We start from the raw sequence: 17,346 nt of genomic DNA, 5'->3' as shown, positions 1-17,346 counted from the left end.
GCACCAATAAGCTGACAGGCACTAATCTTCACATGGAAAGCAATTCATCATTTTGTTTCTGAAAATGCCAGTCTCCTTCACCCAGAAAAAACCCCTTGTATTTGCAGCCAGAGTTGCACTGAATTTGCTTTAAAAAATTACAAGGGATTGTTCTTATAGTTTAAAGGTAAGGCATACTTTTTAATTATGTGTTGGAATGGCTGAGACACTTGTAAAGATACACATTTCTGAGAAAGGCTGATTTAAAAATTAGCCTTCCTAAATCTTTTTTTTCTTGTTAAGTTACTTTTGTACATTCCCACAGGAAATGCAGCAGAAGTAGAATTACAGGTTGTGTTCCATTAAGGAAGTTTAAAAAGAAGACAACAGTGTAATCAAATAAGAATATTCAATATTCAAATAAGAAGGGAATGCAGTACATAATGCTTGAAAGGTAACTTTTCTTTTGCTGAAGAACAAACTTCTGCTGAAGAAGGAATTTTTTGATTTCTTTTCAATCTGGAACAAGACAGAAGCTTTAAAAGCAACTCACCATCTACGGTAGTTCACTGTTGGTATAATATCAGTATTTGTTTTCAGTTGAATGTGAGTGACAGGGAGTAACTGAAGCATAATGGAAACATGATTTGACTGAATTAAACATGAAACCAAGATGGGAAAGATTTGGGGGCAGTTCATCATTTAATAATTCCTTTTAAAAAATTTTAAGCCTACTCTAAGTACCAGAAAAAAAACCCCTGAGATTGCAGGTAGAATGGAGAAACTGCTTATTTTGAAAAAACAACCTGACAAAAAAGTATTTTAGTCCTCAAAGTATCCAAATAAGAAACCCCCCAAAATAGCTAACAGTCACATATGATCATTATGGAAAAGAATTTAAAAGCTTTTTGTTTGAACTGAAATCAGCTTGAAGACAAGCCATGGCTGTGAGAATTCGGATTCGGTGACAAGAGTATTTTGAATATATTTCTTCAACAAAGCAAGATTCGAATTTCTGCTCTTACTGAAGGTTTGAGGCCCTAGAGGGTAAATTCTGAGTTCCATAATTTCCATGTGACCGTTAGTTGTGTCAACCCATGCCCCATTTACCTAGGTCATCTTTAAGGTCAATGTCAGCATTGGTAGGATTGATAATGGCCTCCACCTCGAAGCCGGCTAAATTACTGATTTCACTGTGAATAAGGTTCAGCTGAAAAGAAAAGCATGAGGTGGGAAATAACAGGACAGCTGGGAAATCACAGAGAAGCTGCAGAAAAGTGAGCTTTGCAACACAGATGGAGATAGCATCACTGCAAACAAATATGCAAAATAAAAGGCAGGTCGTAAAGGAGGGGGTTTGGTCCCCCAAAAAAACTCAAACGCAAGACTCAAACACTGTTCACACAGGGAGGGCAGGAATGTACCTACTAACGAGCTCTGCTTTGGTTCTGTGCTGATCACTGGTTGGGATTATTATTATTATCTAGTACCTAAAGGGGGTTTACAGGAAGGCTGGAAAGGCACTTTCCATGAGGGCATGGAGTGACAGGACAAGGCAGAATGGCCTCAAGCTGAAAGAGGGAAGGTTAAGATTTGATATTAGGAAGAAATTCTTCTCTGGGAGGGTGGGCAGGCCCTGGCACAGGTTGCCCAGCGAAGCTGTGGCTGTCCCTGAATCCTTGGAAGCATCCAAGGTCAGGCTGGACAGGGCTTGGAGCAACCTGGGCCGGTGGAAGGTGTCCCTGCCCATGGCAGGGGAGGGTTGGAACGAGATCATCTTTAGGGTTCCTTCCAACCCAAACCATTCCATGATTCTAATTTTGGCATTAAAAGGAGGCTTTTGTTCCTCCTCCAAGTATAGATGAAGGACACCCTGAGCATTCCTTAAGCATCAATTACAGGAATGTGCTGAGACCATTCAGACTGGAATGGGATCAAAGCTGCTGCTCCTCCTTCCTTAAGCCAGCAAACACCAGCCTATCTCTGAGGAAGCACACACTTGTCTCCAGCAATTCCTCCACCCCAGCAAGGGGATGGGATTCTTTTTCCTTCCTTATCAGTGGTCAGCACGTTCTCATTACAGTCCTGCAGCCTTTGGGAGTGCCTGCTGAGGTACCATAAGCAGGCACATAATATTATGGGCTTATTCCTTCTAGGTTCCGTTTTATTTGCTTTTGTCCCTCAGGAAAACAGAGATTTTAACTCCACCCATTAAGTCCTCTCCCCACACCCGTGGTTTTTTTTTTTCTTTCTTGTTACAAAATCAGGATTTCTCATGGGCACACAGTAAACTGAGGAGGGTGGCACGGAGATCTAGAGATTAATTCACATCTGCACTACATGTTTATAAAAGAACAGAAAGAATTCATGGAATTATTATACGGAAGTGCAGACTTTAACTTCTGGTAATATATTTTGAGCATGACTTACAAACTATTATATGAAATAAGAAGTCAGTGAAAAAACTCAGACCAGCCACGGTGACAAAAGGATCCTGCCTTGTCATTCCAGAAAGGATGTTTTTGTTTAGGTTGTGACACTGCTTTGTAGCTCCTGTTGGGAAGTCTGATTTCACATGCTATAAGTTTACTACCGTTAAAACTTAAATTAAAAATTTTCCAGACTCTTTTCACTTAGGGAAACATTAATTCCAGCACGGTCTATGCTTGTACCTACATGTATTTAAAATGATTATTTCAGGGGCTGATTAGGTGATACAGAAAACAACTATGGAAGAGAAAGTTTATGCAAGTCCTGAAACCAGCTGTAGATAAGCCAGGCTTGCCTTTTAATCCAAAGCCCTCAATCTATGAAACATAACATACAACTTCAGGCATGGCACTTTATCTCATCAATAACTGCATTTTTTCTCCTGGTTTGTAACCCATGTTCTGTAAAGTTAACTCTTCTTTGTGTATGTTAATTTATTAACAGGGAATATGAGCCAATCCCTGAAACCCCTACAAGTGAATGGGTGATTTAAGGAGGCCACCATCCACATATTCAGGTTTTATGAAAAAAAAAAATTTCCATTTAATTCATGTGATTCCATGAATTGACCTTCTCTCTCTTTTAAAAACCTGCAATGTCATATAATTTGCATATGCTGCTTGAGTAAACTGTGTTCCCTCAAAATAGGGTGATTTTGACTAAAAATGAGTGTAATTCAGCGCTTTAAGTACGGGTCTGTTTGGGAATTTGTAATAAAATCTAAGGGAGCTTCCTTTCCAAATAGCTTGGAATCCTTTAACACTTCACACGTGGAGGGTTATTCACACTGGAGTTTGAGTCTTGAGTTTGACTACAAGCAACTGCTGTTTAAAAAAAAAAAAAAAAGTCAAATCAAACCGAAAATGTTAAAAGAAACGTCGTGAATTTTAAAATTAAAAAACCCAAAACAACAAAACACATGCACACACCAAAAGACTGTTTTGTGGAGATTTTAGTATGCTCCTAAGCACGTTTTGTTCATCCTGTAGATGTTCCTCTTTCATCCCTAATTCTGTGTTCTGCAGGTTCTTGCCCCAGATCTATCAGCTGTGGGACATTTTGGTTTTGGATCTTAAATCTTACCCTGAGCCCACCCATACATGGGATTTACATAATAAACAGCTGGTGATTAAACTTTCAATTTAACAGCCACAACAAGACGCTTAAAAAGCTGCCCATCACTGATAGCATGAGTTGGCAGCTAATTATTACTTTACTAAATTCTGCATTTACTGCTCAATACACTGTTAGACTTCTAAGTGCCAGAACACAATTAAAAAATTAATCAGAATAAAATCCTCCAATGAGTAATTGCTGAATTTCACTACCAAGTAACACGAAGCATGTATCAGGCAGGAGAAGTGATCCCCTGAAGGGCCACTTTACAAATATAAATAGGCACAACTTGCATATCCATGTGCAACAAAGAATGGACATAACTTCAGGTGGCATTTCAATTAAATGTTAGTTTGGTAAAATGCAGGCGGCACTTAGCACATCCACGGGTGTTTTCTGAGCCAAGCCTTGCATTTCTTATTTCAGATAAAATTACCTTAGAAGTCTGGGAAGTTTTCCTGGTATGAGTTTCATACTGAAAATTGAAGATGCCTGTTGAGGACCACAAGCTGAGGTCTCTTGCAAAGTCCAAACCCTAATGCTTAGATTTGAGATCTCACAACTCTGCCTCTGATCCTCTCAGGAAAAACAAGCTGGTTAATGTGCCCAGCACCACATTCCCACTGGGATGGCACTTGTAGCATGAGCAGTCATTTACATATTAACTAGGTTTTAATATTTAATTAATGTAGCACTAAGACACTTCTACAGGTAGAACTGAAGGGTTCTTTGCCATTTCCTGACCTCTAAGAACTTCTATCTGAATGTCAGCAGTTACGTTAAGGTTTAATGCAATAACAGAAATTTTTAAAACTGAACAATACCCACGTTTGCAACATTCTCATCTGTGTTTTTAGCTAATTAAATCTGGGGATACTAGAAGGATGAAGAGCTGCTCTTGCAAATAAATCCCTTCCCTTCTGCAAACATGGAGCCAAGAAGAAGATTTATCCCATTAAACACTGAGGAATGGTGTGATACCAAACCCAAGATTATCTTCCTCCCTCCCTGCCATCTAGCAAATGGTTTTCTGATGTAGCAGATAACGGTTTTGCAAACCACAGAGCCACGCTGGAAGGATGTGACAGGAGGTTTGAAAGATCCTGACTGACTGATTTTAGCAGCAATTTGCTGGAACACAACACCAGGTCTTACTACAGGTTCCCTATGGTAACTAAAAAGAGTTGAAAATCAACTCCAGAAGTCTGATGCTACTTGCTTTCCTGAAACAGTAATACAGACTATAAATTTGGGTTCTAAATTAGTCATCAAAATGTTTTTAAAGAACCACCCCCCTACTAGGAGTAAAAAAAAAAAAAAAACCAAAAAAAACCTACCAACCCAGCAGTTTAGCTCTAGTTGTAAAACTAAATGTGGAAAATCAGAAGTCTTGCAAAAAAAACGTTACTCTCATGCATGTTAAACTTGGCAAACAAACTGTGGCAGGGTAAATGGAGAACAACCTCAGTGTGAAATAAAAAATGAGTCAGAGGAGTTACATTCCACAATGGACAATGGCTCATCTTTTATGGCTTACAACACAATGATCTGATTACTGGATGATAGAAGAAAGATGCAGCTTTACTTAGCAAAAATTCTGTATCATGAACTAAAGGTAGGTTTCAGGATAGAAAAGCAAATTAATTTAATGAATTGTCTCTTTAAGTGGATCCTCTCTTTAAGCAGACATGTATTTGTATTAAACCATCCCACATCCCAAGGCATATTCACAGGGAAAACAAGGATTGCTGACTTCTAGCTTTTCATAAAGGCATCATTCATTATTACATCACAAAACAGAACATAACACAAAACCACTATGATGAACAAGTGCCTAAAATAGGTTTTGATAAAAACCTGTAAAGCATTGACATCAGCAATGAAGTGGGCTGCCCATTGGAAAAAATACATATTATTCTTAGAATAATCTCCTCTTTGGCAGATGCTGAGCTGTAACAATTATGCTGTTTATCAATAAGGTGAGAAAGATTACAAGCACACAGGCTTTCCTTCTAATTAGGTATTTAATTATGTAGCCACATGAAATTTTTTTTAATGTATTTTTAAAATGTTCCAGAAGTTTGTTGTTTGAAATTAGAAAAACTAACATCATACATTTCCTCAAGTGCTCAGTGGGGAAATGTCCATTGTACCTGGATGTTTTGTGGAAAGGGGGGTGGCAGGAGGAGGGGTATTCCCTAAGCAGCATGAAAAAATAGGTATTCATTTGTAAAAAATGCAGGATCATACCTTCTGGCCAAGAAACAGGCTTTTGGTGGACAGGACTGTGAAACCATCTGCAGGAGTTCCCTCTGTTGTACTGTCAGCACTGGCTGATTTGCTCACTTCTCCCTGCTTCTTCTTCCAAAAATACAGTTAATTAGTTAACTCCAGGCTCTGAGAAAAACAGTTCAATGCCACTAAACTCCGTGACATGCACTAAATGCTCAGCAGGCAATCAAATGCCTGTCTAAGCCCCGGGGCTGGATTTTATCCTGCAGGCCAACCACGCTGACTGGAAACAGCTGAAGGGACCAACAGGAGTAACACCCTCGGCACCTGCAGATCCACAGGTGCCTTTCCCTGCTCAGGACAGGGCACACTTGAGATGGGAGTTGTCCTAAATGGTGCAGGAAAACACATAAACAGCCCCAAACTTTCTGATGGACAAAGATAATATATCTGCACGTGTGGGCAGATGCTAATTTTAAGGTAAAAAGTGACTTGTCAGAGAACAGACTTTCTCTCTCTGTGAAGGGAGGTGCTCCCAGATTTCACAAACTTATTTTTAGAAATCCTTCTTTGTACTGCGTCCTCAGAAGCAGAGGAATATATCTACTTTCTACCTGCCTGGTGGCAGGAAATGGGCTGAAAAATTTTCTGTCTTATTTAACATCACCACCTCCTTTCATCTCCAGTTAAACTGTTGGGGGAGAAGGAGTTCCCCTCAACCACCATTCCCACCATTTTCAACTCTGCACTCACTGCAGGGGAGTCACAGGTCTCAGGACTGAACTGATTTACTGAACAACAATGAGAATTAGGAACATTTTGAAAAAGGTGTTTATGAAGACAGTGAACTGACTGCTGCGGTTACAAACTCAACTGGTGCCAAAAATAATTTCATATTTTCAAGAAAATCACTACTTGGGGTTTCATATAAATATTTGGTAGCTCAGCAATATCTATGTTGAAGCTGAGAAGCTGGAATATTAAGCAAGGCCACTGTCTCCCTACTGTGCCTTTGCAAAGTTTAGTTTATAGTTATATAAACTAAATCTTAGGGTGAACACCTAAAATGACTTTGATGCAATGGTATATTGGCGCTTTTAGAAGCTGTGACTGTGCTTTCCTTTACACAAATGTTTTGAAAATCAGAATTTCATGGGTCCTGTTTCAATTCCCCAAGAGTTTGCTGTTAGCCAAATACCAATATAGTAAGCAGACAATACAGTTTATTGTGTGGAAGAAAAACAGAACCCCACAACAGACTTCCTGCTTTTGTAATCAAGCAGGGGGGAAAAAAATTCCAGATTTAGGGAAATTATTAGTGCATGGTTCTTGGAAGCACTGCACTTGAAATGTCAGCTACTAGGTGTTCTGGGGGAGAACACAATTCAACAGCTCAAAAAAAACCCCCCAAAAATCAGCAGAGTGACCAAGTAAACAGTAACAGAGACACACACAATGAATAAAGAAGCTTTGTTTGACCCTCAGGCAATTTTGACATTCCTTGTCCTCTTCATGTGAAATTCCTGGTTTTTTTCTTCCGACTTTCATAACTCATTGCTTGTTGTTTTGCCACAGAAAGAGCCATCCTTGGCTTCACGTGTGCAAAGGTTCCCCACTCCTACAAACTGAAACCTGTAAGGTGAGAGCAGCACAGCCCCCAGACACTCTGCTCTTCTATCTCCAGCCCGTGCCCACCTAAGAATGTTTCTTGCAGAGTATTTATGACTCATCTCCCCGTCCTGCAGACTTGAGTGAGCTCTGAGGATTTTCAGACTCCCCCTTCCTCTGCTTTATTTCAACACAGGGCACAGAAAGCTGCCCCTGAGTGGAGCTCCCTGCAGCTGCTGTTTGCAGGCTTGTTGGGTTGAAAATAAACACATTACCTTGGATTTCCTCGCTCCTTTCTTGCCGCCTGTTTTCTTTGATACAGTTTTTTTCTGTGATGGAGACTTTGCCTTCTTTGCTGGAGGTGGAGTGATGATGGCTTCCAGTTTTCCTTTTGATCCCCTCTTCTTTGCCAACAGCTCTGGGTGAATATTGGGTAAGACTCCACCACTGGCTATGGTGACCCCTTTCAATAGCTAATAAAACACAAAAAAAAAGTTGTAGAAGACAAATTCCAGCACTTACTTGCCAATAAATAGAAATCTACTGCAAGCTTTGTACATTGCCCTGAGTTTCTTACCACATTATCCTTGAAGAAGGGAAATGTATAAAATGCAGCTGGCCACGTACGAGGTTTTAACTATAAAAGGAACGTGTGTTCCTCTTGCAACATGTGCTTGGCACTGCCAGCATCTGCAGGGCTCACACAAGAGCTGTTCCTCTGAAGCTGTGCCATGAAGGCTGTCACCCAACTAGGAGAGAACAGGACAGTCCCAGCCACACACACAGGAACGCCCTGCAGGGCAGCCTGGGAGAGAGAAACGGGGCCCCAAAATCCAGGGTGGGACACTGCAATGGGTGCCACCACCCAGCAGATGCCCCAAGCGCTGAATTCTCTTGAAAGTGCATTTTAAAAACAGCTTTTTCTTTCTTAGAAAAAGAAACTTCAGAACGGAGGGTAACATTTATACAAGTCTCTATACCTGGAAACCTTCTGATTCGTGTTTACTGCTCCCACAGCAATGCCAGCCACTGCCCCTGGCTGGTGCCACAGCACTGTAATAATAATAATAATAATAATACTACCCCAATCTTTTGTGGCAAAGTTAAAGGTATCTTGAAGTCTGCAAAGGACACAGACTTTCAAGAGTTCTGTGGTCACAGTAACAGACTTCAGGGGAAAACAGAACCAACCAAACAAAAAGCATCTGCAAGATTTTCTCTGTGTCCCTGTAGAGTTTATGACGATGTCCCACTCCAAAAGAGGCTGTAATGGTGTGAGAAATTTGTCAGGTTACATCTCCATTGCACTGTTCCACATTTTAAGGGTGCTGAAATGCAGGATTAAGCTGAGTGCTGTAGTTGCATAGGCAGCATGGCAGGGAGGGATGGAGATGTTTCCTGGTGTGCTGCTCAGTAAGCAGAGCTCTCGAGTTACAGCTCAGCTGAGTGGAAAGACAATTTGAAAAGCCCTAAAGGAAATCCTGGCCCTGACAGGGCAGAGGTTTTTCTTACCTGATTTAATTCTTCATCATTTGCTACAGCCAACAGGATGTGCCTAGGAGTGACTCGACCCTTCTTGTTGTCCCTCGCTGCATTTCCAGCCAATTCCAGAATTTCCGCTGGGGGAAAAGTAAACCCCTTTTAATTACAATGTGATCACTAAGAAAAATCAATGTGTTATTTAGCAAAAAGATACGGGAATTGCATCATGTTCCTCCTCTAACTGCTGAAGATACCCTCAATAGACATCTAACTCTAAAATTACCATTTTCTTTCCACATGTCTAATCACTGAAGCACAAATGCACCCTTGAAGTGCTGTGCTTTAAACTAGAATTCTTTTTTTTTTGGTTCTTTTGAAGCAGCTCCTCTGATTCTTCACTTTTCAGTGTTCTTCTCGAGGCTACTGTGTGCTCATCTTTTAGGATCCCTCTCCTATCAGGTGACAGTCCTAGATGTACAAATTTATAGTTTGTTTTTTTTTCTCAAATCAGCCAAATGTGAGTCTGGCTTGCATCACTTCTTGTTTTTTATCACTGGAAAAGATGCTCTTCTCAATGTCTCATTTTTTACATTATGGAAGCATGCAAGCACACACCAAGTTAGGACACTAAAAACAAACTCTGCTGCTACACACACAGAAAGATTTTTTTCTCTGTCTGAGAGGTTTCCAACCCAAAAAAGTAATTGATGAATCATGTTTATTTGTTACCTAATAAATGATCTCCCTAGGAGACGTTTCCAGTCCTGACTAAATAACATGTAACAGCCATGTATGTGATGGCTTTTAGTGGAATCAGGAAAGATTAACTTGCTCCCCTGCAAGGATCTGTGATGTGAAAGGCTGGAGTGTTATCTGCAAACTTATCTGTCTTCAGCTTAACAAGCCCTGGGCAAGGATGTAATTAATTACAAGAAAGTCTGGGGAACAATTAAAAAAATGACATAACATGCTTATCTGACTCTGCAATTATGTGCTGTTGCTGTCACCTTTCATCTCCCTCTCCACAATCTGTGTTTCCCTGTTTCTTTCTGTGTAATTCCTTTTGCAAACCTGGTAACGTTTGGAGAAAAAAAGAAAAGAAAATGAAAATGTCGGTTTTTTACAGCTATTACACACCAATATTAAAATGTAATGTCCCAATAAGGTATGAGATGCATTTCACATTTAATAACTGACTATAGCAGGAGAGCCCTCCCATAATAGGGAGGCAAATAGAACTGAATTAAGACATTAATCTAGAAATGAAAAAGACTAAAATCAAAGTCCACATGACCATGTAAGACACAGTACATCCTAAATAATACTACACAGCACAGACTATGTTTTCTCATTAGACTGAATTTAACATGACTCTCTAATTATTTTTCATCCTAATTCTCACAACAAGTAAGTTATGATGCTTCCTGGAAAGCTTACAGCTGCTTCTGGATGTTCTACAGTTAAACCTCATGGAGGATTTGGGTAGGTTTTCACACTTTTTGTGTTCTTCAAAGCACACAATTAACTTTATTACAGGGTGAGGCAGAATACCAAGTCCGAGGCCGCAAAACCAACTCAACATTTCACGCTGACAACAATTGCTTTAATTTATTTTTAAAGCAGGATTAGCAGGGTAAGGTCAACCTGCCTATGCTTTCCACACCTCCAAAGAAGGGAATTAAGCTGGCATAATCCTTTTCTTGTACTTCTCCAAAAGCCCAGCTCAGACACGTGAGGTTTAGCCTCCTGTCACGACAGAGACCCGGCTCCCATCCCCACGGACACCCCGGACATCCCCACGGAGCTCAGCGAGCTCAGCATCTCCACCTCCGAAGATCAGGAATGGAATTGGTTGTACTCAAACTTCAGACCCAGCTGAAAGGCCAGGCTTTGCTGCAAACAGCAGGCTGTGTTTTTGCTTTGCCTCTGCTCCCCCCCCACCCCTTTACTGCAGCAGGCCCTTGAACAGTCAGGCCGTGTTACTCCCTGGGACTGATCAGCACAACTATGCAGACAGGTCATTTTGGAACTAAAGGCTCTAAGAAAGTGTTAGGCCTGTAAAGCACAGAGGAATGTTTTATTTGTTCCTCATAAAACTCCCATGTCTGCCTTGTACAGTGGAGAACTGTTCTGGTAAGTGCTAAGCCCTCTTCCTTGGACAGGAAACTCATTTTGAAGTTACAGTTTTCTAATGGTCCTTTAGGGAAGTTGAGGTACCCCACTTCCTCCTCAGCAACAGAACGCTTTGCACCGGCCCTGAGGACCACAAAAGAGGAGCTTGGGGAGAGGAAGAGAGGAGGAGGAGGGCATGGAGGGTGGAATTTCTCTCCTGGCCTTCTCAGCTCTCCAATAATAATCAAGCATTGCTTGTGCACACTCAGAGAGCCATAGAACAGCCAAACTCAGTCCCGCACACAAGGCTGGTCAGACGGGCACTCTCCTGATTAAAAACAGAAGATCAGGAGGAATTTGAGCTGAAGCCAATATAGGCAACAGTTTTTTGATTTAGCAGTGACCAAACCTAATCCAAACCCAACAGAACAGAGCACTCACAAATGCTAGAGATGAAGACTTGGTGGATGTGGATGGGGTTTGGACTACTCGCCTCGAGTTTGCTTGCAGCCAGCTTTACTCTCACATCTGTTTTATGCTGCTTTAATTCTAAAAACTTAAACGGTGTTTCACCCATGTTTCAGACTCATTTTAAATGAGATTTAAATCTAGCTCTCTCTCTGTAAGGGAGCTGGCTCGAATATCCAGGAGAATCTGGTTTTAGCTGGAAAGAGTAGTAGGTGGGAAAAGGTATTTAAAATAGAGACCAGCTCTGAATTCTTAGGTCAGACCCATCTCTGGAAGAAGCAGGCTCAAAGGTTGGAGTCACTGAAGAGTTCTGACTCATTAAAGGTAATCTTCCCACAGCAGGGACAAAAACAGACATCGAAAAATCAACTCCTGCAACTGAGCAGGGTCAGCAGAGAAAAGACTCTGTTTAGAAAAGCTGAGGCAAAAGAAAGTGTTAAAGAGCTTCCATGACATCAGGTTTCACTCAGCCTGTATTTATCCAGCCAGAAGACCAAAACATTGTACAAAAATGAGGCCTCCCAGCAAGGATGGAAGTTGCATAATGTCTATTCCATTCGTTTCATATATTTACTGAAGGCATTTCCCCCCGAGAGAATAATTACATCACCACCACTCAGGCAACACAGCATGAAAAGCCCCATTTTTTTAGAAAATGAAGAAAATATACAAGTTTTTCATTATTCTATGCTTTTGAAGGTACAATTTTTCAACCACTACATACTGAAAGATTAGCTTAATATGAAGAGATACTCGCACAAATGACTTTTTCTGTGCTTTCGGACCCGTTCAAACAAAAAATGTATTGCTTTAAGTGCAGATATAAAACAATCCAGTGAAAAAGCTGTGAGAAATATACAATTAGGGGGAAAAAAAAAGAATTAAGTAGGAATGCCATGTTAGCATGTGATATATTCATGTATGGACAGCTGTTAAGCAGCAAAAAAAGGATGGATGCTTCAGAAATCTATCATGAACATATCAATTTGATTTAATAGGTATAGTTATGATTAATATTTTTCTTATTTTCAGTCATCATTAAAGTAGGTTATGATTAATATTTGTCTTCTTTTCAGTCATTATTAAAGTAGAAGGTTATGATTAATATTTTTCTTCCTTTCAGTCATTATTAAAGTAGAAGGTTATAGTGGGAAGTGAAAGCCCTCAAAGTTAAGAAATTTCCTCTTAAATTTTAACTCAAAGGTAGTTTTCAATTGAAAAACCCCTCTGAAACATTTAGAACCAGGATATGGGTAGTGAAAACTGGTTTAAGCCTGTTCTCAGCACTCGAACCAAAAGTGCTTTTCTTCAGCTGAGGTTTTTTTGAATGTTCAGTTAAATATTTTTAAAGGAGAAAAGAAAACCGGTTGTATGTCTCTGCATTTAAGCTCAAGATAAGACCACAGGAAAAGCTGTTCTCAGGGCACTTCCTACTCCCAACACAACCAAGAAGTGTCAGAAGTCTCCACAAAAACCTCATCCTGAAGCAAATTTTCAGGGTGAGTTCCTCATCCATTCTCTTTTTTTTTTTTGGTTTACATCTCAAGCTAAACCACTGCTGTTGCATCAAATCCCCTTGTCCACCTTCTCTTCAGGGAGATGAAATCATAGCTTTGAAAATTAAACTCTTTAACAACTAACAGGTGATGTGCTGACAAAAGGCCAATTCCTGAAGACTCAAATTCCAACAGGAACAAGTCAGAGGTTTTTAAAAGAATGGTGAAGCCTCTCCTCCGAAGAAAATTGGAAACAATATCCAGAAATCAAAGAGAAATGAAGGTTGATACAATTCCACCGAGAAAAATATGTATTTGCTACTAAGCCAACTACATGACAAGGAGTCTGCTTATTGTACTTTAAATTAATCATCTTCCCATCAGCATTTTATTGACCTGAGAATCATTTTACGTGATTCCAGAAGGTTTTAACCCAATCAACCCCAATCAACCAAGACTGGTGAGAGTTTCCTGCATTCTTCTCTCCGTGCATTCCACCCAATCCCTCTGGAATCCGCAGTTTGCAAGAGGGAAGGCAGGATCATTTAACGACACTTTCCCTTTCATGCATCCCAATAAAACAGTTCTCAGCCTCGGTTCAAAGTCATGGAAATCTGATGCAGTGAAAATCAATTCAAGCAATTTTACTGCTTTGAACAAGCCTGGATGAAACCTTAACTCTCAGCAGGGCAATCACTCTCTTAGGATGTGATAAAAAGCCCAAACCTTTCAGTTTTAAGTGTCTGAGCTGTATCAAAACTAGGCCCCTTAAAGGAGAAACTGTTCACTTTGCCAAGTTATTCTCAGTTTTGCATTTCTGTGAGGCAGATGACAGGCTGATGTTTACATAAAACACAAGTTCAGGCCACAAAAGCCACTTTTCAGCTCTCTTCTACACTTTATTACCATCCTTTTTTTATTCTTTTTTTTTTTGGTATGAGATCTAATGTTATTTAACTTCCTTTTTCTTTTTCTTTTCTTAGTTTCTTGGTTTACTATTGATCTGTAAAAGGTATGAGAGTTCAGTTTTCAGGGAAACCTGAATTTCAATTCAAATGTTATTCATAAAGCAGTCACACCCTGAGTACTAATTTAAAGAGACAGACTAAAGACAGAACATTATCTGAATTCAGGCATTCTAAATAATCCTCCCTCGTGGAAAAAAAAAAAACAAAACAGGGGGAAATTATGCTTACAATATTGATGTAACAGCTTCTAAAATTGAGAATATCTGAGCTAAACACACTCTGCTGCTCTGGAGATTTGGGATGTCTTCCTGCTTTCCAGCCCTTTGTGCTGCAACTGGCACTCCAAGAATAAAGGGCCAAAGAAGAAAACACCTCAGCTTTAGAGATTCTTTTATTCTTCTCAACAAGGAATTCAAGTTAAGGCAAAGATAAGGGTAGAAAAAAACCCGTGTAGCAAAATCAGCCATATTTGTTTTCCACTTCGTTGACACTCCATCCTTCAAAACAAAGGCTGACACCAACAGTAGACTGAGCAGCAATATACAGGAAAAAATCATTGCTCTCTTGCAACTTAGCCCAATAAACAGATGAAATGACTAATTAGAATGAAAAGTATTTAATTCTAGAATAAAAAGAATTTAATTCTAGACCTAAGTGCGTTAAAATATACCTAAAATGTACCATTTTCAAGGGATTAAATAATTTTACGACCATGATGTTTAAAATACACCAAGAGGCCCTCACTGAGAATACATCAGGACCCTAATTGGGTCAGTAATTTTGTAGTGGGGTAGCTTTTGGAACTTGGAGAGCCACTGAAGTTTATGGCACCACATGGTAAGAGGCACATGTGTAAGTGCTTCCAAGGCTGGGGCCAAGGAAGGGCTTATCAGTGAAAGAAAACTCTTCATTTCTGTACATTTGAAACACACTGATTCATTCATCCATGATCAGAAGTCATTCAGTTGGTAACAATGCAGAGTTTTCTATCTAAAGAGACACCCCTTACAAGCAGAGCAATTCTAAACTGTGACAGTCTCACTTCACTTAAGAGCATGACACAAACCTTACGTAAAAGGAATTGTTACAAAGGAGCTTTGCTATGCTGATATATTCAAAATATTCTGCTTGTGAAGCTATTGCCATAAAAATCTGTGCTGTATTTTAGGTCCAGTATTAATCCATATTAAACCCACACTGGATTTGAAAGGTCAGCTTCCTACTTGCTCAGGTAAAGCACAGGCCCTACCTGTCCCACCCCTAATTTATTTTAAGGGACACAGTTTGTGGCACAACACCACAAAAGGGATTAGTGTTTCCAAAGCTGCCTGTTTAAATAGAAGAGATGCATCTTGGTAGCGAGTACACATTTCAACAGTATCAAAAAGATGCTGTCAATTAATTATCTTCTTAAATTTCATTACTTCCTAAGGACTGTTATTTACGGCAGCCTCAGAATGCCTGCAAGTCGATTTTAACCTCAGGGTTTTTTTACTGTGGACCCCTGAGCTCCCTCTGCTCCCAGGCAGGAGTTCAGCAGTCCATCTGCTCTGACAGGGAAGGCAGAGCATTGTCTTCCCCTGTGACCTTGTAAAGATTTTGGGCAGTTCAAGGTCATCAGTTTGCACTTGGGAAAGGGAGAACCTGAAGGGAGCAGTGAAGCTGCACTCAGGAAGGACTTGCCTTTTGCCAGTCAGCAGCTGGCTTTGAGAGAGTCTTCCACATCCAAAATTAATCCAGATGGAAATGCAATGAACTGAGCTGCAGCTCCATTGTTTGAGTGTGGTGACACCAGAAAGCCTGAAAACAAAACCTCAGGTAATGCCCCTCATGCAATTCTAACTGAGGGGTTCAAAAAGGGCTTATTTGACATTCTAACAAAATATATGATCAACAAAAAAAACCCCACCTCACAGCTGAGAAAAAAAAACTGATGGAGAAAACAGACATTTAACATTTTCTCCTTCCTTCACTTTGTACATAACAAATATAAATCAGGGTCTCATTTCTTCCGTATTCCTGTGCTCCTGCTGTTTTATAAACTTCTCCTTCTCCTCATTTGCTATGACATTTTGGCAAATGAAAATTGTTTACAGTGTAGAAGAGATGATGGGGGACAGGGAGAGCAGAAATCACTTGCAGGCCTGGTTCTTGCTGCAGCTTTAAATATGCTCAAGAGACTTCTATTTGTCAAGGGCAAAGGAGTATCTTTTTCAGCTCATAAGAAAGTTTGGACTGTGCTGTAATTTGGACAAGCTCTACATCTGAAAGGACCAGACCTGATTAGATGTGTGGCTGGACCAGTTCTGACCAGTACAAACCATCCAAGCTCATGGGAGTCGCTGCAGTGCCCCAAGTGAAGTCTGTGGCCATTCCCTCGGCTGACCTAATGTTCTTTTTTGACATGAACTGGTACTGGTGCACCACTTTGCAGAGAAATTAAGGAGTGGATTGCAGTTTTCTGAAGTCCACATTAGGGAAGATAAATAGGCAAGGAACCCTTGTTAACCAAGGGATGCAATAAAAAAAGGAAACAAAAGGAATTGCCAATAAAACTGTTGGTGATGCTGATAATGCCTAAAATTAGTTCTGCAGTGTAAGAAGTTAATCAAATATTCTGACTATTCTCTCCAAGACAGGCAGCACTGCATGAACTGCTGCTGCAAAGAAAGAAAAGGAACAAGACCCATGGGTTAGAGTTCTTCAGCATCCACACTATTCCTGCAGAGTAAAGAAAGGAACTGTATCCACTTGCTTTGATATCAGTAACACTCAAAGGTACTTTCTGCACAGTCCCCCACAAAACACACACTTGCACCCTATTTACAGTGGACATAACACTTTATTTCTTTAGAGAGAAAACAGGCAGCTATAAGGAAGTTGGCTTAAGAAACCAAACTGCCAACACTGGGTGTGCTGATGAGACAATTATTCTGTAATATTACTCCTGGGTAACAAGAACCTTTGATGAATAAGTAAGAGAAGGAGAATATTCCCTGGGCAACCTGTTTCTGTGTCAAGTAAATTGAAATCTAAGGACACAAGAAATGACAGAATGTGTTCCTTTACTTTCTGATGAGTAGTGTACACATATGATAAAACTAAGTTCCTTCCAAAGTACAAAGTGGATAAAGTCATAACTCCAGATGAATCCAGAACACAACTCCAAGTCTAAACAGCTGGAAGCATTTCAAAAGTTCAAATCTCAAATCGAACACAAAAAATCCCAGATCTGAGCACATTCTGGGCTAATTTCAGATTTACATCAAAGTTAAACTTTAGCAAAGGCCAGCAGAATTTACCAGCTCACCTTCAAAAGGATTGAAGTTGGTTCCATACCCTGCACCCTGATGAACAAGTTTTCAAACCTTAGTGGATTCCCCTCCATTAGGTCA

The 17,346-nt window shown here is 40.1% G+C and overlaps 1 protein-coding gene across 6 annotated transcripts in view; it reads right to left on the bottom strand.

The window, feature by feature from the left end:
• Nucleotides 1-17,346, bottom strand: part of LOC114064174 (core histone macro-H2A.1) — a 41,021-nt gene that overhangs the window by 12,437 nt on the left and 11,238 nt on the right. For 3 of the 6 annotated variants that reach the window (XR_003572700.1, XR_003572699.1, XM_027896973.1), the window contains exons 3-5: nucleotides 8,938-9,044; nucleotides 7,701-7,898; nucleotides 5,836-5,946 (exon numbers count right to left, since the gene is read on the bottom strand). Coding sequence is in view for 4 of the 6 variants with exons in the window: in XM_027896973.1 (XP_027752774.1) it covers nucleotides 5,836-5,946; nucleotides 7,701-7,898; nucleotides 8,938-9,044 (416 nt within the window). In the remaining 2 variants the exon portion in view is untranslated. Of the gene's footprint in view, nucleotides 1-1,089; nucleotides 1,190-5,835; nucleotides 5,947-7,700; nucleotides 7,899-8,937; nucleotides 9,045-17,346 lie in introns of all 6 variants that reach the window. The other 3 variants (XM_027896971.1, XM_027896972.1, XM_027896974.1) reach the window with 3 other exon arrangements.

The sequence above is a fragment of the Empidonax traillii genome, unplaced genomic scaffold, assembly GCF_003031625.1.
Source record: "Empidonax traillii isolate 1590-97213 ecotype Southwest subspecies unplaced genomic scaffold, ASM303162v1 scaffold523:size469459, whole genome shotgun sequence".
Taxonomy (NCBI): Eukaryota; Metazoa; Chordata; class Aves; order Passeriformes; family Tyrannidae; genus Empidonax; species Empidonax traillii.
Note: the sequence above shows the minus strand (reverse complement) of the source record. Positions and strands in the feature narration are given on the sequence as shown.